Consider the following 26,330-nt stretch of genomic DNA (forward strand, 5'->3'; position numbering starts at 1 on the left):
TCTGGAAGGACTGCTGTGCCACTTCTCCGGGGTCAGGGGGGTGCTTGCACCTACCATGCAGTCTGCTGCAGCTATGTCTGCCCTTCACCCGCGGCAAGGTCTCCGAGCTCGCTGCCGCTTGCGGCTCCGGTAGCTGCTACCCAGATCGACTCCCCATGGACGTCGATGGAGGAAGCGTCACCGCAGTCCGTGTGGGGGTCGGCCCCTCGACATTGCCATCAAGACCATGGGTCTTCGGTGTCGAGGTGGGTCCGGTCTCGGAAGTCACTGAGGGAAGTGCTCTCCGACACCGAGGAAGAACGCTTGTGGGAGTCAGAGGAAGATCCCAGTTACTTCTCAGATGAGTCCTTTGGGATTCCCTCTGAACCTTCCCCTCCTCCTGAAAGGAGACTGTCTCCTCCTGAGAGCCTCTCCTTCTCATCTTTTGTACGGGAAATGGCTCGGGCCATTCCATTCCCCGTAGACGTTTAGGATGAGCCCAGGGCTGAGATGCTCAAGTTCCTGGACTACATCTCTCCACCTAGGGAGGCAATGACAGCTCCTTTGCATAAGGTACTCAGGGAAGTCCTTATGCGAAACTGGGCGTCCTCTCTGTCCCCATTGTCTCGAAGAAGACAGATTCCCAATATCGGATCCACGGGGAGCCTAGGTTGATGAGGTCTCAGTTACTCCACAACTCCAAGGTGGTGGACTCCACCCTCAAAAGAGCCAAGAGTACTAGAGACTATGCTTCGGCACGCCCTCAGGCAGAGAAGCTAGGACCTTTGATTCTTTTGGGAGGAAAATGTATCAGGCCGCCATAATCGCTACCCATATATAATCATACCAGCTCTTCATGAACATCCACTTAGGAACTTGATGCGGCAGCTGTCCAGTTTGGTCGATGCCCTCCCTCCGGAGTAGGCTGAACCTTTTTGCCAGCTGGTCAAACAGCAGAAGTCATGTCGTACATTTTTGGCCAGAGGTGCATACAACACTTTTGATGTAGCATCCTGGATCGCCGCTCAAGGTATAGCAATGCGCAGACTCTCATGGCTGCGTGTTTCTGATCTGGACCATTCAGTTCAGCAGATGTCCTTGCCGGGGGGGGGGGGGGGGGATAATATTTTTGGAGAGAAGGTAGAAGATCTAGTTGACCAGATCAAGAAGCACACAGATTTCTATGGCATCTCTCTCCCGCTGGGTGCCTTCTGCTACCACCTCCTCAACTAGGAGGTTTTTTGGTGGGTCAAGGAGTGCTCCCTATTCCTGTTCTAGGTGTAGGTACACTCCCGCTTGTCACCAGCCTACTCAGACTCAGCCCCAGCGCGCTCGTTCTCGTCAACAACGTGCGCCTAAGTCCCCTGCTGCTCCCCAGCAAAAGCAAGGGACGGGCTTTTGACTGGCTTTGGGTGAGCATAGCTGCAGTAAAAGTGTCCGTGCCAGACAACTTGCTGGTTGGGGGGGAGGTTAATATTTTTTCACCAAAGGTGGCCTCTCATAACCTCTGATCAGTGGGTTCTTCAAATAGTCCAGTTAGGATACACCCTCAATTTGGAATCCAAACCTCCAAATTGCCCACCGAGAGCTCATTCTTTCAGCTCTCCACACAGGCAGGTACTTGCAGAGGAACTCTTCGCCTTTCTAAAGGCCAATGCGGTCGAACCCGTTCCACCAGTGGAAGAAGGGCTGGGATTCTATTCCAGGTACTTCTTGTGCAGAAGAAAACAGGGGGGATGAGTCCCATCCTAGACCTAAGGGCCCTGAACAAATTCCTGGTTCGAGAAAAGTTCAGGATGGTTTCCCTAGGCACCTGTCTTCCCATAATTCAGGAAAAGGATTGGCTATGCTCTCTGGATTTGAAGGATGCATATTTTCACATTCTGATACTTCCAGCTCACAGGAAGTATCTTCAATTTCAGATGGGAATGCAGCACTTCCAGTACTGCCCTTTGGCCTAGCATCAGCTCCCAGGGTATTCACAAATTGACCGCGGAACCATTATCTTGATTACGACTTCTTGGTTGTCAGATTTGGTTCGCTCTTCTTCTGGAATTGTCCTCCCAAGAACCGTGGAGATTGAAGTGTTTCCTGACCCTTATTACTCAGAAGGGGCCGCTTCTACATCCCAACCTTCAGTCTCTGGCTCTCATGGCTTGGATGTTGAGAGCATAGAATTCGCTTCCTTAGGTCTTTCGGAGGGTGTCTCCAGAGTCTTGCTTCCAGGAAAGGTTCCACTAAGAGGTATTACTCTTTTAAATGGAAGAGGTTTTCCATCTGGTGTGACAGCAAGACCATAGATCCTCTTTCTTGTACTACACAGACCCTGCTTGAATACTTTCTACACTTATCAGAGTCTGGTCTCAAGACCAACTCCGTAAGGGTTCACCTTAGTGCAATTACTGCTTATCAGCGTGTAGAAGGTAAGCCCATCTCTGGACAGCCTTCAGTTGTTCGCTTCATGAGATGTTTGCTTTTGTCAAAGCCCCCTGTCAAACCTCTGCTAGTGTAATGGGATCTCAGCGTTGTTCTCACCCAGCTGATGAAAGCTGCTTTTGAGCTACTGAATTCCTGCCATCTGAAGTATTTGACCTGGAAGGTCGTTTTCTTGGTGGCTGTTACTACAACTCGTAGGGTCAGTGAGCTTCAGGCCATAGTAGTGGATGCACCTTATATTAAGTTTCATCACAACAGAGTAGTCCTCCGCATGCATCCTAAATTCCTGCCGAAGATGGTGTTGGAGTTCCATCTGAACCAGTCCATTGTCTTGCCAACATTTTTTTACCGTCCCCATGCCCACCCTGGCGAAAGCAGCTTGCACACCCAGAACTGTAAGAGCGCATTGGCCTTTTTACATGGAGTGGATGAAGCCCTTCAGACAATCTGCCCAGTTGTTTGTTTCTTTTGACCTCAACAGGAGGGGAATTGCCATCAGTAAACGCACAATTTCCAATTGGCTAGCAGATTGCATTTCCTTTGCTTTTGCCCAGGCTGGGCTGACTCTGGAGGGCCATGTCATGGCTCACAATGTCAGAGCCATGGCTGCGTCGGTGGCTCACTTAAAGTCAGCCTCCATTGAAGAGATTTGCAAAGCTGCAACATGGTCTTCACACATTTACATCTCACTACTGCCTTCAGCAGAATACCTGACGTGACAGTCGGTTTGGGCAGTTGGTGCTGCAGAATCTGTTTGGGGTTTAGAATCCAACTCCACCCCCCTAGGCCTGTTTTATTCTGTTACATTCTTAAGTTAGTTTGTATACAGTTTCAGGTTAATCAGCGTTACGTTTTCGCCATTGCAAGGCCCAATTGACCGTTTGTTGTTTTGAGTGAGCCGGAATGCTAGGGATACCCCACTTGTGAGGATTATTCAGCCTGCTTGTCTTCGGAGAAAGCAAAGATACTTACCTGTAGCAGGTATTCTCCGAGGACAGCAGGCTGATAATTCTCACAAACCCGCCTACCTCCCCTTGGAGTTGTCTTCTTACTTCTCTTTTACTTGTAATTAAACTGAGGAGCGCGGCGGGTGGGAAGGCACTTGGTGCATGCGCAGTTGGATGCGCAGCGCACTAAGAAGGCTCTAGCAAACTTTTTTGCTATTCTCAATACCAGTTCCCGGGCCAGCGCAGATCACCAATCCACTTGTGAGGATTATCAGTCTGCTGTCCTTGGAATATACCTGCTACAGGTAGGTATCTTCACTATACCTGTTGTAGGTACCAGCTCTCTCAATTGAGCACCCTCAATACTGAGAAAAGTCCATTACTGTTTTCAGGGAGGGATAACATTTTGAATTTAGCACCCCCGTTCATTTTGGAAAGTTGGCTTCTTTGGTGACTCTTGGGAGAATACTGCAGAAGTTTGTTGGTTGTCTCCTGCAGCCTGTAGCACCTGTTCTTCCCTTGAGATCCAGCATCTAAATACTATTGTAAAGAGTCAGTTTTAAGGTGACTTTAGGTGCTGCAGAATGCAGCAGTACAGTTGATATGGCATTCAAATTTGAGAGAGTCGCTCCCCTGAATTTTAGATTACATTGGCTACAGTTGTGCCATGAATGATTTTTAAACCATGTTCCTTAATTTTTCTTATCTTGCATGGATATGCTCTGGTTTATTCAAACTTTGATTAATCAATCTGTTAGAAATTTCAATCCAAACTGAAGAGACGATTTGATTTTGCATTAGCCCAATCCATACAAGGTTATCTACAAAACTGCATTTTCATCTCTTATTTCCTTACCAAGCAACTAGTCACTGTAATTCACCTCCAGTAGATATAAGATGACAAACTTAATTACAGAATATTTTGTAAACTTTTGGAAACTTTTCTATTTAGTACATTTGTCATCTCTCAATGAAATAAATTCCTAGGAATACCTAGTTGCTTTGATACAATCCATGCTGAACTCTAGAGGCTAGTATGAGGTATAAATATCCATGTAATGTAAATGGTTTCTGATCTAACAAATTTAGGCTTTCCCAGGCCACAGCATTGCTGGGGAAATGTGCTTTCTAGAAGCTTAAAGAAACATCCTGCTATATTGTTTGGAACTTCTCACCCCCTGCTGGTACACTGAGGAGTATCTCATGGTGTTAAAGGATATGTGGAAAGTCTGAGAACCAAAACTAACGGTTAAACCGTTCTTCCTTTAAACTTCAGTAATACTTTTATCCCCTGATTACAGGCAGTTTGTACAGGAACCACAGCACCAGCTTCAGCCTTTCAAACCTGGCCCTGCCCACCAAAGCTGGGAGAGACAAGACCACACCCTTCCCAAGCCTGAAAGGTAAATAGTGCTCCTTTTTTGCCCCCAACACAAAACTGTCGGTGTTCTAGATCTGAAACTGGGCTTATGCCCATTTCTTCCATCCTTAGCCACTGTATTAGCTGAATATATAGGGAAGAAAGCTTGGAATCTGGGAAAAGGCTATAAAAGAATACCTCCCATGGATGGCACCTCACTAGTCACCTAATCACCATGTGTATCTGTCTGTGCGTAGGATTTATATGGAGCTCTGCCCAGGTGCTTCATGTTTATAAAATACATGAAAACATAGTGGTTCAAAGTAGAGTGCTTGAAAAAATAGGTATTTATTTATTTTTTTTGAAAGGTTACTGAGAAGGTAGCCTCTTGAACCATTGGCTGGAAGTTAATTTACCAAGAGGGTAGCAGAAAAGAGAGATTCTGAAAGAATGAGGCAGCCTACTTAGTGCATGTGATAACTAGAGCATGAGTCAGAAAGAATGCAGTAAGGAAACATATCGGAAAGTAGGTTAGAGAGAGAGAGAAAGTCTGTGAAGCTAAACTGTGAATGCATTTGAAAATGGAAATGGATCCTAGGATCTGTCTCCTACGAATAGTCTCAGGAAGTACAGCTACTGTACTGCTATAGTACTACTACTACACCATGCCGCCTTCATGGGATGAGGGGAATTGTATGCTTGTCAAGTATTTGGGGGGAGAAGATGTGTGGAAGTAGCTAAGGGGTGATAGTATACTCCCCAGAAATTCTACTAGGATATGTAGGATATAAGGAGGAGATGGACAGAGTAATAGGAGAGCATATGGTTGACAACACAGGATGATGTCCCATTACTAGGACTCACATTCAGCCGAGCCAGGGCTAGCTTTAACTGTAGAGACACCTGTGTGGATGGAGGGAAATGTGTCCTATATGGCTACTAAAAAGGGTTATGGGAATTTCTCTTTCTAAAATCAGATCTGAGGAGCAGAATTACCCCTGGAGTGTTGTGCTAGTTCCCCTACAATTTCAGCACCCTGTGAGGGTCAGTCCTGTGCTGAGTCGGCAATCTTTATTTAAAAACAACCCCCTCCCCCCCATCAAACCTGTCTTTGTGGCATGATTGGATTATGTGGTAGCCATGAGCATTGCTGGAAGTGGTGGTGGGGGGGGGGGGGGGGGGTTGAGGCTGCCTGGGAGTAGGAGCTGTATACCTGTACTCCCACCTCCTGGCCAGAACATGTGGAGATTTTCTGTCCTTACCATTTTTCCACAGGTCATTCTCATTTCTGCTTTTTTTTTCATGTTTGGATAATTTTGTTATTTTATTTATTTTATTTTATTTTTTTCTCACATTTTCATTGGATTTCAAGACTAATTTTGAACTGGGAAGGGAATTGGCTGAAGGGAGGTGATATTACTCTTTAACCCTTTTGGAACAAATGTCAGGTGGTGGTTTATTTTTGTGGTTTGTTGTGCTGCTTTTTCTCTGAGTATTGTGTTGGAGTACTTTTGACATTTTAATTAACTATTGAAATAGTTTTGGAAAAGAACTTAACAGACCAGTCAGGCCTAAGACTGCAGCAGAGAGAGCCTGAGAGAAGAGGATCACTCCTAACCTCATGTCTGTAGTTTATGGTCTTAGTGAGAGGGAGTGGTTTGTTTTCGTTGAAGGATTTTTCAGTTATTTGTTGTGGGAGCCAAAATTAGTGAGAAACTGACGAGATGTTGAGAGGGAGGTGTAACTGTCTGACATGTTCTTCCCTTGAATATCAAACCTGAAAAACTTGTGACTAAAACAATCCACAGATTATTTAAACCACTATAGCTAAGCTTTTATGACCATATTTTTGTTCATATAAGCTGCACCCCAGTATAAGCTGCTGATTTTCTGCCATTGTGTAAATGTGCCCATGCATAAGCCACACCTATATGTTAGCCACCACTTGAGTATCATGCACATTATTGTGCACCAAATGCTCGAGTGCAGGTGTTAACATGTGCAGTACAGATGGCTGCAGATTGCAAGTTTTAAACACAGATATGTATGTGTGTCCAAGAAAAGAAAACGAAAGCACATGTTTAGGTGCAGAAGAACAGGTGTATTAACACTTCTGTTTTTGCCTTGGCATGTGTACAAGAGCTGCGCTTGCAAAACCTTTGTGCGTGTGTGCCAAGCACATTCCTCCCCCTCACTTTCAGTTTACTAGCTCGATTTAACCACACATAAAATTTGATAAACTTCACATTGCATAGTCCACTGCACACTTATGTAAACAGGAACATATATAAGCTGCAACCTGTATAGTAAAAGCTGCAGCTTATATGTGCAAAAATACGGTATTATTTTTGAGACGATCAGATGAGAGCAGGGACCATTCTGTTTGCATGATAGACCCAATTGACTCCTTAAATTCTCAATATTAGTAATCACTCCATTTTTTTTACTATGTAATTTCAAAATAACTGAAACATTAGTTCAAAGTAATTATCACTGAAAAATGGAAAGCAATTAAAAAAAATAAAAAGTGACATTATGAAGAGACCCTGACCACTCCAAACTGAATCGAGTCCACCTACAAGTTTCAGAATAATCCACAAAAAATCACTACAATGCTTTAATAACTCACGTTGCAGTCTTAAAACAATACATCTATATATCCAGTGCAGTACTGCATTTCGAGCAAGCACTCTGCTTCAGGGAAACAAAGTCATAATTCTTGTTTGAAATCCCTTCATTGAAGTAACTTCAGCATATTGAGTGTAGTGAAGAAACTGAGACACTGTGTACGTATTTATAGCAGTGGCATAGCTACATGGGGCCACGGGGGCCTGGTCTCCCCCCCCCCCCCCAAATTTCCTCTGGGCACCTGGTTTTGCTGATGGGGGTCCCCAACTTCCTCCAGCTTAAGCCTTGTCCAGCGCCAGTCTCTGGCGCCGCCACCACATTGCCTGCCCTGCTCTGACTTCCCCTTACGTCCGGCACGCTACTTTTAGTGAAACTGAGCATGCAGGACATTAGAAGAAGACAGAGCAGGGCAGGCAATGTGGCACTGCCAGAGACCGGCGCTGGACAAGGCTTCATTTGGTGGGGGTTGGGGAACCTGCCAGCCAAGGTATTTGCTGTGGCGGAGGGTGGCAGTGGGGAAGCAGACCAAAATGTTCCCCCCCAGTTCAGGCTCTGGCCCCTCCCACCGCAAGGTCTGGCTACGCCCCTGATGTATAGTATATATATTTATAAGGTATACGCATACTTTGCTTATTTTTTAAAATATTACTACTACTTATCATCTCTATAGCGCTACTAGACGTACATAGTTCTGTACACATTATATGCAGGTTCTCTTTCTGTCCTTAATGGGCTCACAGTCTCAGGTGGTTTGGGTTTTTGTACCCGGGGGTTAAGTGACTTGCCCAGGGTCACAAGGAGCTTCAGTGAGAATCAAATCTAGTTCCTCAGGATCTTGGCCCACTGCACTAACCATTAGGCTACTACTCGCTCCGACTGATTAGATTGACTAGTTAATTTCTTCCATTTCTAAGGGAAACCCATGCACATCAAATGTTTCATAAGTCAACGTAGGGCTCTGTATCCTAGGGGAGGGTGACCAGTACATCTCATTGCTGCCAAAAAAACTTAGCTGGAGAAAAGAGACGGGTTGGTGGTATTGGGACATAGTTAAACTTGTGCTTCAGCCTTCCAAACTGTCATTATTAGAAAGGAAAAATAAATGCATACTTTCCCTTTTAAAACTGCTGCTTATATATGTAGCCAGCAGCAACAGTAGCAGTCACATACATTTATACCTTTCTGAAGTAGGTAGATATGCGTGTCTGTGTCTGCTGTATACTGCATTCTCCAAATTTCACTGAATTCCATCCCTGGGAACACCTGAAAAAGTAGGATTGCTCACTGCATATACCTTCATATATAAATATGGAGGCAAATGTTGCTTCCTTAGCATCCTCACCAGATCAGCCCAAAACTTGTGGGCTATGCTTGCATACTATCAGATGGATACAGAGAGAAAAAGTCCTGTGTACTTTGCTCAGTAAAGACACCGTGCAGTCATAGAGCTTTAGTATTCAGTCTGTCAGGTGGTGGTGGGTGGACCATGCAGCTTCAGGATTGATTACTGAAGCACATCTTGAGCCAGTGTGAGATGTTGTATTAATACTACTTAACATATTAAACAATTTTTCAAAAAGTTAAACTGTTAGAGAAAACTGAACATTGAACATGAGGAGAAAAGTAAGTTCCCAACTAGAATAAAAGATCACGATTACAGCAATCTAAAGCAGTCTTAAAAACTGTTTATATATCAGGGAGGGCCACTGAACTGTTCTGAGGGGACTAAAGGAAAGAAAATTAGCAGGTAAGACCTTCCTTAGCATCCTTACCAGTCCAGTCTGGAACTTCGTGGGATGGGTGTGACTTTAAAATTTCTACTGGAAATGTCTACCCCAAATGCAGGTATCGCTTGCATAAACCATGAGGTCTGGTCTGGTGGGACTAAAGGAAAGAAAACTAGTAGGTAAGACCTCCAACTCTGATCAGTCAGATTGCAGGCATAAAATTAACTGGACATTGTTCAAATGTACCAGGGCTATTTTAATTGGTGGAAAAATAATTTTAGTTCCTAGTTTGTATTCATGTGTAAAACATGTAATTGTAATTCTTATTTTATTTTAGTTCTGTCAACAATGTTAATTCTAGTTTTTATTCAGTACTCTCCCCCAAATTTTAGTTCTTACTCAGTTCACAAACTCATGACATATAATTTTTTTTTTATTGTGTGCAAAACAGACATAATTACAAACATATCAAGAACAGTCCTCAGAATATCATCATATGCACATATGTTAATGCATTTTTTTCAGTATAAAACCAAACTAATAGCACATGACTTAGCGGGTCTTTTACTAAGGTGCGCTAGCTTTTTTTTTAACTTACGCTAAAAATCAGCTGGTGCTAAACACTGAGACACCCATTGTATTCCTATGGTGTCTCAGCATTTAGCGCCCTCTGATTTTTAGCATTAGCTAAAAACGCTAGCACACCTTAGTAAAAGACCCCTTAGTGCTTTTCTCAGTGTGAAACCAAACCAGTAGGGCAATCAGGCAATGTCCACTTTAATTGTTTGAGTTTAGCGTTTAGTCTCAAATACTCTCATTTCCAAGCAACAGACAAAAGCCAGCAAATAAAACAAAAATCTAGAACAGCTCTCAGAATATTTCTTGCACATAACCTAATGCTTTTTTTAGTGTAACACCAAACAAATAGCACATGATTTAGTTCTTTTCTCAATGTGAAACCAAACCAATAGTTCAGTCAGACAATGACCACTATAACTGTTCAAGTTTAGCATTTAGTTATAGAAGTAGTCTCATTTCCAGGAACCTTAAAACCTATGCATGTAATCCTTAACCTTTACCAATAGCACATGGCTTCTCAAGCCGCACTAGTAATACCACACCCAAATGGCACAGAACCCCCCCCCCCCACTGCTCTTGAGCGCCACAGATTGTAGTGGGTGGCATAGCCAGTGCCATAAGTGGGCCCTGGTGGGTGGTCTTCTCTTCAGCTCGGCTGATTGCAGTGGCGTAACCACAGTTGGATCTGAGTGGGCTGAGGTACATTACACAGTCAACAGCGATGTGGTCATGCGCTCTTTGCTCACCTGTACTAGATAGCAGGGATCCCAGGCCTTGCCAGCTGAGTATGTCACAGAAAACATTGCTCTTTATTGTCTGCAGTCTTCTGCGTCTCCCTGAGACCACCAACACCAGTAAACACACATGTTTAGTTTTCAGCACATACACAAAAACCAGGGTGTTGGCAGAGGTCAGGGTTTTTGCACATGTGCTGAAAACTGAATATGTGTGGTTGCTGGTGTCAGCGGTCTCAGACGCTGAAGAGCTGCGTTTCCAGCGTCATCTTCAGCTGCGTTTCCAGCGTCATCTTCAGCTGGCAGTGCTTGGGATTCCTGCCAGCTACCACTAAGAGTATGGCAGCACAGGTAGGAGGGATAAAAAGCACAGTCTACATCACTCAATAATTTTCATTCCATTTTAAGAAATGTTAATTAACAGAAATTATTAATTATAGTTAATATTTTATTCTGGTCAATACATTTTTTTATTCTTATCCAATTTTTGTTCTGATTATTATTTTTGTTAATGAAAATATCCCTGCAATGTACTCTGACAAAGTATCCATATAAAGTTAACTGGACCAAATCCAAGCCTCAAACTAAGTAGTGATTTCCTGCCTGTATCATTCCCAAATGGTAATGTTATGTTAAGTTGTTATAACTGAAGTGATTATATGAGGCAGTTTTCCTACCTGCCTATGTAGTTAAAAGCCCACTTCTATTTATAAGCTTTGCACCAGTTTCAAAATGAAGAGTGCCAGTATACTTTCTCTTTGAAAATTGTCCTGGATTTGATAATGTAATTTACACACGTTTTCTTCCCTAATCGTAAATATGCCTCAGCATCTTTCCTGCATAAATGTCCACACATTGTTGATCCCCATACATATTTTTAGACAGGTAAGGGGCAGGTAATTTTCAGACAACCAGTCTTACCCATATAAAGAGTTTTTGAAAATTTTCCTGTTAATCAACTACTGAGGATAACCACTTTCAGAAGAATATCACTTAGAAATATGGGTTAGCAAACAGACTGTGGCTGCAGATACCTTTTTCATTCGATTTGATTCTAAGTCCTTTGAGAATGAATTGAGAGAAAGTAGATGTGGCTGCTCAAATATTTTTTTCCTTTTTGGTGATGTTGCTGATTTGCTTCTTCATTTGGCTGGTATCTTCCATCTTGAATAAAGTAGTTTGGCTGCCATGTTGCTCCACTTGGGTATGCAAGAATCTTGCCTGCAGCTTGTGTGGAGATCTTTCTCTGCCTTTCCAAGGAGATTAACACTGGAACCACACTGCTTAATTCAAGAAGAGAGTCACAAACTGCTTTCCCCTGAGTGATGTCACGTATGATAAGAGTGAATTTGGACCTGTAGGATCCAGTACGTATGTATGTATGCATAACTGCTGTGCTGAATGTAGCTGTTCCCAGACATTTGCTGGGTGCTGTTCTTTTTGGTTTTTTCAGGTGTAACATGGTAGTCTTGAAGATAATTTGAGTGGAGCAGTGCAGTGTGCTACTGTTGACCTTAAAGTGGATGCCATTGATAAGCACTCGGTGGATATGCTGCCACCTATCTTGCTGCTTTGTTTTTCACATGAACAGCTTATCTAAGGAGGACTTTCATAGCCGTGTTTGTGATGTCATTCACAGCATTTGTGCATGCAATGTGTGTGCGTGTGTGGTAAATGAAACATATTCCAACTAGGACTAGACCCAGCATATAGGCAGTAGCTGAGCTCCTACTGATCAGGCACTAGGCGTTCTGTTCTTGTCCAAAAATGATTGATCTTTCTCCTAGTGCTACATATGTTGGAATGGAGAAGCTATATGTCTGTGATTTTACATGTTTAAATAATGGATGTATACATTTATGGTGGGTATGAACCCATCAGTGTTTCTGAGTGAGTAAGGGTGTATTTGTGAAGGTTGTGTGAATACCTGAAGTTGACCTGCTTGTGTGTGGATGGGGTTGTGCACCTGCAGATGGAGAGTGTTCTCTGAGTAAGTTAAGGTTATCAACAAGCTGTGTGAGACAGTCAAGGTTTTATTGCTTTACCTTTAAGACTTAAAGTTCTGCTTTTCTCAGAAAAAAAAATTGAATTGAGCAAGGCAAATCCAGAACTGGCTGTTCCCGTCAAATCATGATAATGAAGTCAATTGATAAACCTAGCTGGGTCAGGTATATGAGTATGTGCACTTGTGGGGGTATGCTTGTGTCTGTAAGGGAATATCTCGTGTGCCCACATATCTGCCTGTGTGCATGTTCAGGACATCATGTAGGCAGCTGATTTTGTTTCTCTTGCTTTTGCTTTCATTCTTATCATGCTCTGCCAGCCCATACTCATCACATCATTGATTTCATTTTTTCCACTCCCAGTCCATCTTTCCACATCAATACCTATGTTTGCTGGTTGGAACTGGAGACACAGAGAAGTTAAAGGATAGCCATCCAGGCCTTCACAAGAATGCATGTTTGTCTGTTAGCCGAAGGGTTGCAGTGGTAGTGGGACACTTCTCTGGGGCTCTGTACTTGACTTGGGTGTTACCTTTGATCACCTCTGTCCAAAGCATGTACCACATTCCTTGTGAGAGTTGATGGGAAGAGGGGGTAGAACTGATGGTAGAGATTTCCTGGAACTAACTGTGAATTTTATGTCCCAGTATTTGGGCTAAATACTATAATGGAGATAATAGCTGACGCTGGGCCTGCTTGCACTGAAGGTGGGTCCTTGCTCCCAGTAGCATGAGCTCTGCATGTCATCAAACTTTCACATCCTCGCTGCCTGCACCATTATCTTCTTCCTTATTGTGTACTCAGTATTTTCTGTCACATCCCATAATGCCTTGAACAGCTTATGCAGGTTCTGTGTTTACACCTGTACTGCCTTTTATGCTGTACATGTCAGATCCCCTACTGAGTTTGTGAATTTGAGAGTGTGCGTGCGTGCATATGTTTAATCATGCTCTGATTTTGGGTAAGAGTATTTCTGTATGTTTGTGCGTGCATGTGTTGATGCGTTAATTCCAATACATATGCACATTTTGAATTGATAGTCTTAACACATCCTGAGTTGTAGTTTTCTCCCAGACAAAATCAAAAACCACCACCAAATATAAAAGTAGTGTAGATTGTAATAGAATAGAAAGCACCACTTTTACTCAATGGAAGGAAAAGTCCTCAGAATTTGAGATTTAACATTTTTTATTGATGATGCACCAGAACCCCCCCCCCCCCCCCCCCACCACCACCACCATAGATGTTCAAGACAATGAATACAAAGCCAATAAATACAGCAGTCTAGCAGAAAAAAAACATTATCAGTATTATCGCATGAACCCCAACTCCCTACCCCACCCAGAGCCAACCCACTGAACCCTCTGCTCCCCAATCCGACCATTTACAGTAACAACCCATCCTCAAGAAAATAAAATTCGAGAGACCTAGTCTGGATCCTCCAAAACAGAAGAGATTCCCAAACTGAACTCCCTAAACCTGCCCCCCATAGGTGCCCTTTTATAGGACACCCCAACATAGACCCTCCCCTTTCCCCTTGTACATCCCTTCAGGAGTTCAGTTTATTTAACAAGAGACTACTGCACCCTGGGGGCAACACATGAAGATATCAATCCCAGATAAGCAAATATCTCTCTCTCCGTTTAGGAGACGAGGAAGCATCCCAGGCCTCCCAAAAGACCAGGGCATGCACCTGGTTCCTCCAGCCCCAAAATAATGGTGCATCCTCTGATACCCAGACCTGTACCACACATTTAAGGGTCTACCAATTGAAGTTTACGAAATAAAATTGTCCTTTCCCCCTGATATTCCGAGCTATCCACCGCACTCAACCGGCAAGTTTGTGGAGTAAAGGGAATAGGCATATGTAGAGCAGAAGTTTAAAGGTGCTGGAGTTGACGTCAAAAGTTCTGTACCTTCACACAACTCCAAATGGAATGAAAAAATGAGTTATCCGTCACCAAGCATTTAAGACACTGTGCAGATGGTAATAGTCCCGCCCAACAAAAGTTGCGGCTGAGAGACAACTGTGCACAACTCTAAAGTGGGTTTCCTGCAAACGAGTCATGGCTGTTAACTGAGGTGTCTTGTTTAAGGCTAGAAGCAGATCCCAGTCTTAAGCCTCAGAATTTATACTGGCACGTAAGTGGTCCATTTGTATTCAATCATTGGTAAAACAAAACAAAAAAACAATTGCTTTCCATTTCAGTGTCTCTTGCAAACTCAAAAATTATTCAATTATGCTTATGCAGTGACTTAACTTATAGAAGAGTGCTAAAGTAACTGCTAGGGTCGATACTCTTACCCTGAGCCATGTATAAATTCTGAGGCATTATACTTGCATTGAGTAAAAGTGATGCTTTTCTATTACAGTCTATGAGACACCACTGTTTGGTGGAGATTTTTGATTTTATCACATTTTGTATACTGGTTAATTGTGAATAGTTTGTGTTTAAATATGCAATGATGAATATAATATTGTGCAAGTAAAAGAACAAGTACTTGTGCATTAATAGTGCGGTGACTTTGTGCAAGCTGTATGTGTGTGTTTAACTGTGAATTGGTTCTTGTGTTTACTCTGATGTGTGAAGCTGCCACATTTCTACACCAGTGCTCCTGACTTCCATCTCCATTGACTTTGCATTTCCTTTTCTTTTCTGCTCCTATGTGGTGCTAGCTTGACGTTCATATTCCTTGTCTAGTGTATTTCTAATGGATTATGTGTTCTCTGTGGAGTCCTGACTTTTGTTTTCCTGTATTTTTGAAGTGAGTTTGGGTTCCAATCTTATATTCTGACTTGCAGGAAGTAACAGACGAGCACTTGTTGATCAGAAGTCCTCTGTCATTAAGCACAGCCCTACGGTGAAGAGAGAGTCCCCTTCCCCTCAGGGAAGAGCCAACAATTCAAGGTAAAGGAAAGGTCCAAGCAGTCTGAGACTAACTTTTCTCTTTCCCATGCTGTGAGTGTTGGTGAGTTGAAGCAGAGATTCAGGCCATGAAGGAATTAGCTGATCTTGGATTTGTTCATCTGGAGGAAATGCTGTGGTTGGTGTCTCCTGTCTGTATTGTTTGCCCCTCACCTCTCTATTCCTGTTTTGGTACAGTGAGAACCAGCAATTCCTCAAGGAGGTAGCAGTGAATGTCTTGGAGGGGCAGGGTGTGGGCTGGCTGAACATGAAGAAAGTACGCCGCCTACTGGAGAGTGAGCAGCTTCGTGTTTTTGTGCTGAGCAAACTCAACCGTACCATCCAGACCGAGGAGGATGCCCGACAAGAGATCATCCAGGATGTGGTGAGTCCAGTCTCTAGGAAGAACAGAAGAATGTGGTTATTAGGAAGAGTGGTTGCAGGGTACATGAGAGGACAGGATATGAAAACGGGGAGAGGGGGCCTAAATGACTGGAACCTAGCCAGTGAAGTTTATTTGAGTATGGCTAGGTCCTGGTGAATGAATGTTATAAGTCCTGGTGCAGAAAAAAGGATAAATGGGCATCACTGTCTTACTATAGTGCATCTAGTTATATTCATCACTGTACTGATGGTGCAGAGCAGAAGGATAGATTGGGCACTACTGTCTCACTATAGTGTATATTAGTTATACACAGCTCTGTACAGATACACATAAGAAATCCCTGCTCTTTGGAGTTTACAGTGTGGTGAAGACATACAGTTGAGGTTTCAGGAACTGTATTATGAAGAAGTGGGACCTGTACAGAGTGCCAGATTCAACTCTGGCACCTTTTTGGGCAGACTGGATGAACTATGCAGGTCTTTCTCTTGACATTTACTGTGTTAATATGTTACTGTTTATCACAGTCATTATGGTTACAGGGATCAGATAGGTTTTAGGAATTTAAAAGCAACCTCAGAGGTGAGATTGAACAGAGAATCATGGTGGCAGCTGTGTAGGAGGAGATGAGAGTGGAAAGAAAGAGCTGAAGACCTTCAAGTAGGGGAACTTGAACTGTATATGGAAGCCAATGGGAAGTCAGTGTAGTGACTTGAGAAGATATTTGAAAAAATTGTCATATAAGTGAACTTAAGGGCTTGGGGATACTTATGTTTGAGTTTGTCTCCCTGTAACCTGACTTCATAAATTTTCTTTATAGGAAATCAGTCGGAAGGTCTATAAGGGGATGTTGGATCTCTTGAAATGTACAGTGTCTAGCTTGGAGCAGTCCTATGCATGTTCTGGTCTCGGGGGTATGGCTAGTGTATTCAGTCTACTGGAGATAGCTCACAGCCATTACTATATCAAAGGTATGGGACCATAATGTTTCCCTCAACTGGTGCTTGTGTCACAGGTGTAGCGCCCTGACACCATATCCACAGCATGATATTTGTCACAGATGTACCACTCGGATGCTCTGTCCTTACAGTTGATACTTGTGTCACTAGTGGAAGACTCTTAATATTGTGCCAGCAATTGGCATTTCTGTCACAGGTACTGCACGCAGATACTATGCCCACAACCTGGTACTTATGTCATAGGAGAGTGGGGACTATACCTGTGTGCTCACATTTTATTTATTTGTTACATTTGTATCCCACCTTTTCCCACATTAGTAGGCTCAAAGTGGCTTACATAGTTCCAGAGAGGTGATTACAGACTCCGGTGTGAACAAATACAGTATAGGGGTACTATTACAGTGACAAGTTCAACCTAGGTATCTGTGTAATTGGCAGACATGTCCCCCCTTGTAGTTTTGTATTATTTGAATAGTAGCACTTTTAAATCTGCCCTGATATTTGCATTCTTCTAATATTATCTGCACCATTCTTTGTATTTCTCTTTTTCCTCTTTTTTTGTCTCTCCCTTTTCTCTGTTGCTTTCTCTTTCCCACTGTGCTTTTGTTTTCTGTTTTGTTTTTTCTTAAAGAACCTGAGAAAAAGAAACGAAGTCCCACAAGTGATGGAGCTGCCACACCTATTGTCAGAGAGCCAGCTGTGAGCACTAAGGGTGAAACAAAGCCTACCGTCCAGCTGCCTGTACCTCAGCTCATGCCACGGCCAACAGGGTCTGCAGGGAGAGGTTCTCGTGAAATTGACAGCAGGAGCTTAAAGGAAGAGAATTTTGTGGCATCCATTGGTGCGTACTGAGGTGCACTGGAGGGCTAATGAAGCAAGGCTATCATAATATCTGCTGCCTGCCTCCTACCTCTCCTCTCTGCCATCTCAGCACCCACTCTCTCCACCTCACTCCATTCTTCTCTCTCTTACCAGGGGAGATCTTCAGATCACTCATCTCCCCAGAAATTTATAGGTTTAAGAGAGCCTAATTTAAATGGCATTCCATGATTTGGCTAATGGGAAGACAGGGCTGTGTAACAACATTTGGCTATGCTCAAAATGTTTCATCTCATTTTCCAGATATATGAGAAATATAAAGGTCATCACAGTCTCAGTGGAGTGGTGGTAACCTGTCGCACTTTCAGTGGCAAGAAGGGGCACAGCTGATGTTTCATAACCTGTCAACTAATTTGGACCCAGGGAGATACTCTTAATCCTGAGCCATGTATTGCAACACCCTGCTGAGAACCAAATGAGGAGGTGGAAGGAGAGGCTCTTTAAAAGTGGGACTAAAAAGGGGAAAATGCTGTGCATTCTCAGCAGCCATTGAGGACTTTAAGGGGAAGAGGTGCAAAGTGGGATATGGGTGCTGCTGGATCTCCTTAGAGAGGACGGTGGAAGAATCCTAATACAGTACCTGCTGATGTTGTGGGAGGTAGGAAGAGGAGGCTGCAAGACTGCAGTATGATGTTGCTGAATTTTCCCGGGGAGGGGGAGTGAAAATACCCTGTTAAGTAATTCTTCCTGCAGCTGTCTGAGACTGGGAGATAGCAGGAAGCTGCGGTGCTTGGACATCCCCTGCTTACAGGAGCACAGATTTCTTGATTTGCTTTGAATCCTATTTTTTTTAGTTATAGTTTCTTTGGCAGTCATTAATTTCTGCTTTGTGTTTTGGGGAAGAGGTTTTTTGTTTTTTCTTTATAAAATTATTATTATTTTGTTTCGTTTTCCCATTCCCCCCCCCCCCCCCAGTTTGATCAGTCTCTGATTCTTTTTCTGTCTTTCTCTCCTGCTTGCAATGCACCTTGGGTAGAATTGTGGAACAAGCACCAGGAAATGAAAAAGCAAAAAGCTATGGAAAATCAGAGTAAGGATTCAACGGAAACGTCGAGCCTTCCCATAACTGCCAGCTGCTAGGGCCTTAGGGCTGGGAATAGAGAACTGAATATGCAGCTGATCCCCACCCTTTTAGGTTACAGGAAACATACAGTCAGCAGCAGTGTGCTTGGTGTGCAGGGCTGTGTGTGATGTATTTAGAAGTGGGGCATGGTGTTGCACAGACAGAAAGAAGCTAGTGTAGACTGGAGAGGTGGGGCATGATGTACCTGGAACGTGAAGGTTTGGCATCAAATTTAAAATGGAGAAATGGGGCACAGTGTAACATGAGTGTGAGGGTAAGCTGCAGGGTGACAGAGAAGTAGAAGTGAGACAACTGGGCGTGTTGTAGCAGAGATGTATAGGACAGAGTGGTGGGCATAGTGGTACAGAATCTCAGTATAGGTTAGAATAACAGTGAATTGGTGGTGTTGGGAGATCTGTTCCCATTTAGGGCTGAATGGTGGTATAAAGGAGTGGCCTAATGGTTAGAGCACCAGTCTTGATATCCAGAGGTGGCCGGTTCAAATCCCGCTGCTACTTCTTGTGATCTTGGGCAAGTCACTTAACCCTCCATTGCCTCGGGTACAAAATTAGATTGTGAGCCTCTCCAGGGACAGAGGAAATACCCAGTGTACCTGAATGTAACTCACCTTGAGCTACTACTGAAAAAGGTGTGAGCAAAAATACAAATAAATAAATAAACTGATATAGTATAGAATGTTTGGGTTCAGCACGTTGCCAAAGTTTATTGGGTGCATCATAAGGCAGTAGAGTCACGTTTAAAGAAAATTAATGATACATTGGTGTAACATATTATAGGGCAGCATAACAGGGCTGCAGGGCTTGATTTAAGACCTGACAATGAGACCTTCAGACATAATGTAGGACAGGCTGATAAAGCAATGTGGCTTATTGGAAAAGACTGACTTGCAGGCTTTATAGCCTGTACAGATTGGAAAAGCAAGGAGCAGGGTAGCAAGACACTGTAGCATGGAGCAATGAGGTTCATTTTAGGATAGACAGTGGGGAAAAAACTAGATGGCTGGCAGGCAGAGTGTGTTAAAGGTTGAAGCAGAAAGGAGGAAACTGAGTAGATACACAGAGTAGATAGATGTAGCTGAGCTCATGGGACATTTACTATTCTCTTATTGGTTATATAAACCCCTACTTTTACCCATAAAATATCCCTCAGAGTGCTCTGCATACAGTCACTTTACATGAACATTGCTAATGCAATAATAGCCCATGGGAAGGTTGGCAGATATGGTACAGGTGAAAGTGTTTGGTCTGGTGTGCTGTCCTCTCCCTCCTCAGTTAGTGGCCATAGTAGTGTCCCACCTTTTCTTCTTTTCCTTCTCCTTCTGGTTCTCTTCTAGTCCCAGGATTTGTCTCCACCACACCCAGCTTTTTCTTTGTGCGCTCTTTTTCTCTTCTTAATGCTCCCAACTGGATGTGTGGCAGACTTTAGAGAGCATACATTCACCATTTCTTTGCATCTCATATAGACAGCTTTGCTTATATGTCTAAAAGACAGATTTTTGTAAAAAAAAGAAAAATTGACAATACATGTCCCAGTCCACAGTCAATAGAGATGCAGTCCTGAAATGTCTTGTTTCATGATAGCTATCATGGAGTCCTTCCCATATACTGTATGTTACGTAACTGAATAGCTCTTCTACTGAGACTTATCCCAGAGACTGTGCGCTACCTGATCTGCTACAAGGGTGGTTAGAGAACTGGAACAGAGACTGTACCTTTTTTCTGGTCTATGAATTGGCCTGTGTCATTGCACTCCTTCCCCACACCCGCCCTCTTTGCTAACTATCCACTTCTCTTCACTTGCACCCTCTCGCTAACAGTCTCATCTTTTCTCTATACCCTTGTTGATTACCTTGCTTCACTTCTTCCTTTTACCCACTACCATGCTAAATAGCTATTCCTTGACCTTTGCTCCCCTGCTGGCTCCTCTCCCTCCTTTCCTTTTTAGGTACAATGGTACCCTCTCCTTACATTCCCCACCCTTTCCCTTATTACCCTGCACTGACTAATTCAGCCTCTTCCCTTTGCTGGGTGATTAACAAACATCTCTACTACTCCCAGGTTCTGAAGCAGCAAAACGATTTATTGATTTGGGAGAAACAGATGAAAAGAAATCTCAAATCAGTGCAGACAGTGGCCTCAGCATGACATCAGGATCACAGGTTAGTGTGTATTCAGATTGCTGTGTCTGACGTATATCTGGATTTCACCTCAGATTTTATCATCTGTTTGCTTAAATTACAGAGGCATCTCCTGATTCAATTACAGTAACACAGAATTGTTTTCAAATGATTTTGCCCAGGTATTTAGGTAAAATGAAAGGCTGAAATTTCCCTCACTCTCTTATCAATGAAGTTACTTGTGCTGTACAGTAGCATGCATATTTTACCCCACACTAAAAAGAGGCAAGTGTTGGGGTGGGGACAAGGCAGCATCGGCTAGCAGCACACAGGAATTTAATTTTGAAAATCCTATCTGTGGTTTAAGCTGCAGATATTTTCCTGCTACAGAGAAAGTGCAAAGTGTGGGAGTACTAGTGTACTCATAGTGTGGCTAACCACCCTGTGTTTAAAGGGGCACTTTGCAAGGAGGTTTATTATGATCTATTTAGATTTAGCTGACCCCATTTCAGTAGTAACTCAAGGTGAGTTTCATTCAATTACACTAGGTATCTTTCTGTGCCTGAAGGACTTACAGTCTAAATTTGTATCTGAGGCAATGGAAGGTTTAAGTGACATGCCCAAGATCACAAGGAGCAGCAGTGGGATTTGACCTGGCTTCTCTTATTAACCAGGTGCTCTAACCAGAAGGCTACTCCTCCAGGTTATCCTTTTGAAAGTGTGCTGGTAAGCCTGTAGGGATAGTGTACTTTCTACAAGCCCTGTGTGGGTTTCAAAATTGACTTCTTAGTAATTTAGTAGATGCCAGGAAAAAATCAAACTGTTCATGCTGCTAAGAATACATCTTAGGTGCCACTTGCAAAATCTCTCTTTATATAGGGCGATCTACTTTATGTTTTTTCTAAATTACCTTATCTTTTAGATTACAAAGTCAGTCCCATACCATTACTTTCCCATGTCTAACCGCAAAGCTCTGTAATCTAAATAGCTAGCAATACTGGCATTCTCCATTGCCCAAACATCTTGCCTCCTAGATCCTCTGCTTAGATTGTTAGACCTGGCTACACAAGTGCCTTCCTTTCTACTAGTACTATCTTCCAGCTGCTAGTCTGACCTAAATAGGTACTATTACTAGTGAGCCTTCTAGATCCTCTATGTAGCCGGTGAGGCCCAGACACACACATCAGTGATGTTCTCAAGAGAGAAAGGTGGGCTTAAGATGGGGTTAGGTTGGAGGTTGCAACTACGAGGAATCTGAGATCCCACCCCTCCCGCCTTCTTACACTGGGGATTTTCCTTTTTTTTTTTTGATTAAAAAAAGAAAAAGCGTTTTTATTACTGCCCATGGAACTTTTAAATCTGGAGAAGTGGGGGGTGGAAGTGACGTCACCGTAAGAAATGACTGCCTGAGTCGGGAGCTCCAATTGGCCTCAAGCAATAATTAGCTAAACCATGTCAGTAACAGCTACAGACATTATTTCCTATAGTACACTCCTTTAGAAATGCCTACTGTAATCGGTGATGAGTTCTAAGTTGCCTTTAGTGGATCTCGCTAAGTTCGCCTACTCAGTCCCTGCTGCGTAAGATTTCATGGAGGCCTCGGAAGGTCAATCTGCCGGCTGCCAGCCACCACGTGCTATGCAGAACTCTCCAATATTGTTTGCATCTAGAGAACCTCTGGAACTTGAAAGTGAGCCATTGCGAGAAATTCAAGCGTGGATGCATGAAATAAAAACAGACTTAAAGGCAGCACATACCGAAATTGTGATGCTGGGCTCAGACCTCCATGGTGAGATTAGTGCTTTGGGTAACCATGTAGCAGATGCAGAAGACCGACTGGAAGAGCAGACGGAAGCACTGAACACACTGACTTTACAAGTTAAGGACACAATCGGAAGCCCAACAGACGTGGAATATGCTGGAGGACCTGGAGAATCGGAGTCATTGATGCAACATGTGATTTCTTGGCCTACCAGATACATCACTCTACACGGATTGTGAGGCGCTTATACAGAAGATAGTCTGTGCGCTGCTTTCAGAGGTACAAATAAACATGGAGCCCTCTGAGGTACAAATAGAACGGGCACACCGATCTCTGGGTCCCCCAGAGCTAATTTACCTTGATACCTGATTGCATTTATTTATTTGTGACATTTATATCCCACATTATCCCAAACAATTTTGAGTTCAATGTGGCTTACAATAAACAATATAGGATACATAACAACAAAGAATAATGCATAAGAAAGTAATTTGATGAAAGAATCCAATTTTACAATACAATATCATAAACATACTGGGATAGCTATGGGAATTAAAACAGGTTCCTTGCCAGAGCAGCTGGAAGAAGGGAAAATTCCTGTAGAAGAGAGAGATGACCTGTTAGTTGTTTCTGTTCAGGAGGGAAGAGCTGCCACTAGTGCTTTTCAAAACCCTGGAGGCTCTGAGCATTTCTGTTGTACTGGCACAAGACCCTTTAGTCTGGAGACTCCCATCTTGGTGGGGACTAGAAGATCATTTATAAATGACCTAGAGATGGGAGTAACGAGTGAGGTAATTAAATTTGCTGATGAGACAAAGTTATTCAAAGTTGTTAAATTGCAGGAGGATTGTGAAAAATTACAAGAGAACCTTACGAGAGTGGGAGACTGGGCATCTAAATGGCAGATGACATTTAATGTGAGCAAGTGCAAAGTGATGCATGTGGGAAAGAGGAACCCGAATTATAGCTATGTCATGCAAGGTTCCACGTTAGGAGTCACGGACTAAGAAAGGGGATCCAGGTGTCGTCGTCAATGATACGTTGAAACCTTCTGCTTAGCGTGCTGCTGTGGCTAAGCAAATAGAATGTTAGGTATTATTAGGAAAGGAATAGAAAACAAAAATGAGAATGTTATAATGCCTTTGAATCGCTCCATGGTGCGACCGCAGCTCGAATATTGTGTTAAATTCTGGTCGCCGCATCTCTAAAAAGATATAGTGGAATTAGAAAAGGTGCAGAGAAGGGCGATGACAATGATAAAGGGGATGGGACGACTTCCCTATGAGGAAAGGCTAAAGCGGCTAGGGCTCTTCAGCTTGGAGAAAAGGCGGCTGAGGGGAGATATGATAGAGGTCTATAAAATCATGAGTGGAGTTGAAGGGGTAGATGTGAAGCGTCTGTTTAAGCTTTCCAAAAATACTAGGACTAGGGGGCATGCGATGAAGCTACAATGTAGTAAATTTAAGTCGAATCGGAGAAAATGTTTCTTCACTCAACATGTAATTTAAACTCTGGAATTCGTTGCCAGAGAATGTGGTAAAGGCGGTTAGCGTAGCGGAGTTTAAAAAAGGTTTGGACGGCTTCCTAAAGGAAAAGTCCATAGACCATTATTAAATGGACTAGGGGAAAATCCACTATTTCTGGGATAAGCAGTATAAAATGTTTTGTACTTTTTTGGGATCTTGCCATGTATTTGTGACCTGGATTGGCCACTGTTGGATACAGGATGTTGGGCTTGATGGACCTTTGTTCTTTCTCAGTATGGCAATACTTATGTACCCCCATTAATCCATGCTTTTGAATATGCTCTGTAATTTTGTTAGTAATAGTCTCTACTATTTTGCCCGGCACCGACGTCAGACTTACTGGTCTATAATTTCCCGGATCTCCTCTGGAACCTTTTAAAAAAATCGGCGTTACATTGGCCACCCTCCAGTCTTCCGGTACTAAGCTTGGCTTTAAGGATAGATTACATATTTCTAACAATAGCTCTGCAAGCTTATTTTTCAGTTCTATCAGTACTCTGGGATGAATACCATCCGGTCCAGGAGATTTGCTACTCTTCAGTTTGTAGAACTGCCCCATTACATCCTCCAGGTTTACAGACAATTCATTAAGTTTCTCCGACTCGTCAGCTTCAAATACTATTTCCGGCACCGGTATCCCACCCAAATCTTCTCGGTGAAGACCGAGGCAAAGAATTCATTTAATCTCTCCACTACGGCTTTGTCTTCCCTGATCGCCCCTTTTACTCCTCGGTCATCTAGCGGTCCAACCGATTCTGTTGTCGGCTTCCTGCTTTTAATATACCTAATAAATGTTTACTATGTGTTTTTACCTCCAATGCAGTCTTTTTTTCGAAGTCCCTCTTAGCCTTCCTTATCAGCGCTTTGCATTTGACTTGACATGCCTTATGCTGTTTCTTATTATTTTCAGTCGGTTCTTTCCATTTTCTGAAGGATTTTCTTTTAGCACTAATAGCTTCCTTCACCTCACTTTTTAACCATGCCGGCTGCCGTTTGGTCTTCTGTCCTCCTTTTTTAATACGCGAAATATATTTGGCCTTGGCTTCCAGGATGGTGTTTTTGAACAGCATCCACGCCTGATGTAAATTTTTGACCCTCACAGTTGCTCCTCTAAGTTTCTTTTCACCGTTCTTCTCATTTTATCATAGTCTCCTTTTTTACAGTTAAATGCTAATGTATTTGATTTCCTATGTATACTTTAAAGCTAATATCAAATCCGATCATATTATGATCACTGTTATCAAGCGGCCCCAGCACCATTACCTCCTGTACCAGATCATGCGCTCCACTAAGGACTAGGTTTAATTTACATCCTAGTATGAAAACACATATTATAATTTGAAAAAACAGGTGCCTAAAAGCTATTTTAACTCTGTTGCTTAGACTTCTGTAGTGACTCATTTCACATGAGAACACATCTCATGACTCGCTTAACTTGTCATCGGTCAATAGCACTTTATTAAATTCAAACATTGTCCATTTTGAATAAATGTTTACTATAATTTCAAACTTCATGAAACAAACTAGCATTTTCTTTTACTTGAAGTCTGAAATTATACTAAAAATGTATTCAGAAAGGACAATGATTGAATTTAATAAAGTGCTTTGACCAATGAAGAGTGAAGCGAGTCATGAAATGTGTTCTCATGTGAAACAAGTTACTACAGAGATCTAAGCAATAGAGTTAAATATCTTTTAGGTGCCTGTTTTTTCAAATTATAATATGTGCATTCGTGCTGTGATCTAATTTAATTTTCTTGTGTTTCACAGTCATTCCAGTGATACTGTCCATATCTATTCCTTCCAGGAACAGTTCGGTGGGCAACTCTCCCTTTTTCTAGAGGGGTGGACCCGAATCACATTTGACCAGTGGGTCTTGGATGTGATAAAGCAAGTTGAAATGCCTTTTTTTCGGGTCAACCTGTTACATTCCTGCCAAAGTCGTGGCCATAGAGGCCACTCTTCAAAATCTTGACTTTGGGGTTGTGGCATGGTCCTGAAGAAGAACTGGGGAACTGGACGATATTCCATCTATTTTATTGTCTCAAAGAAGGAAGGTGCTTTTCATCCAGTTTTAAATCTCAAAGGTGTGAATCACATCTTAAGGGTGATGCACGTCAGGATTGAAGTCTTAAGATCCAAGACTGGGGCTGGTAGAGTTTAGCATACTTGGATCTCTAAGAGGCTTATTTACATATTCCAATTTGGCTGCCGCATCAAACATTCTTCAGATTTGTGAATCTCGACAAACATTTTCCTTGTCGAGCGATGCCCTTTGGATTGGCAACAGCACCCAGATCATTTTCCAAGAACGTGGTTGTAG

General features: G+C 42.8%; 1 protein-coding gene across 12 annotated transcripts in view; it reads left to right on the top strand.

Moving 5' to 3' along the window:
- MADD (MAP kinase activating death domain) overlaps positions 1-26,330 on the top strand; it is a 204,171-nt gene that overhangs the window by 86,349 nt on the left and 91,492 nt on the right. For all 12 annotated transcript variants that reach the window (XM_030200906.1, XM_030200911.1, XM_030200907.1 and 9 more), the window contains 6 exons: positions 4,664-4,765; positions 15,197-15,302; positions 15,498-15,684; positions 16,502-16,652; positions 17,272-17,481; positions 20,661-20,761. In XM_030200906.1, coding sequence (XP_030056766.1) covers positions 4,664-4,765; positions 15,197-15,302; positions 15,498-15,684; positions 16,502-16,652; positions 17,272-17,481; positions 20,661-20,761 — 857 coding nt within the window. The remainder of the gene's footprint in view (positions 1-4,663; positions 4,766-15,196; positions 15,303-15,497; positions 15,685-16,501; positions 16,653-17,271; positions 17,482-20,660; positions 20,762-26,330) is intronic.

The sequence above is a fragment of the Microcaecilia unicolor genome, chromosome 4 (genome assembly GCF_901765095.1).
Source record: "Microcaecilia unicolor chromosome 4, aMicUni1.1, whole genome shotgun sequence".
Lineage (NCBI taxonomy): Eukaryota > Metazoa > Chordata > Amphibia > Gymnophiona > Siphonopidae > Microcaecilia > Microcaecilia unicolor.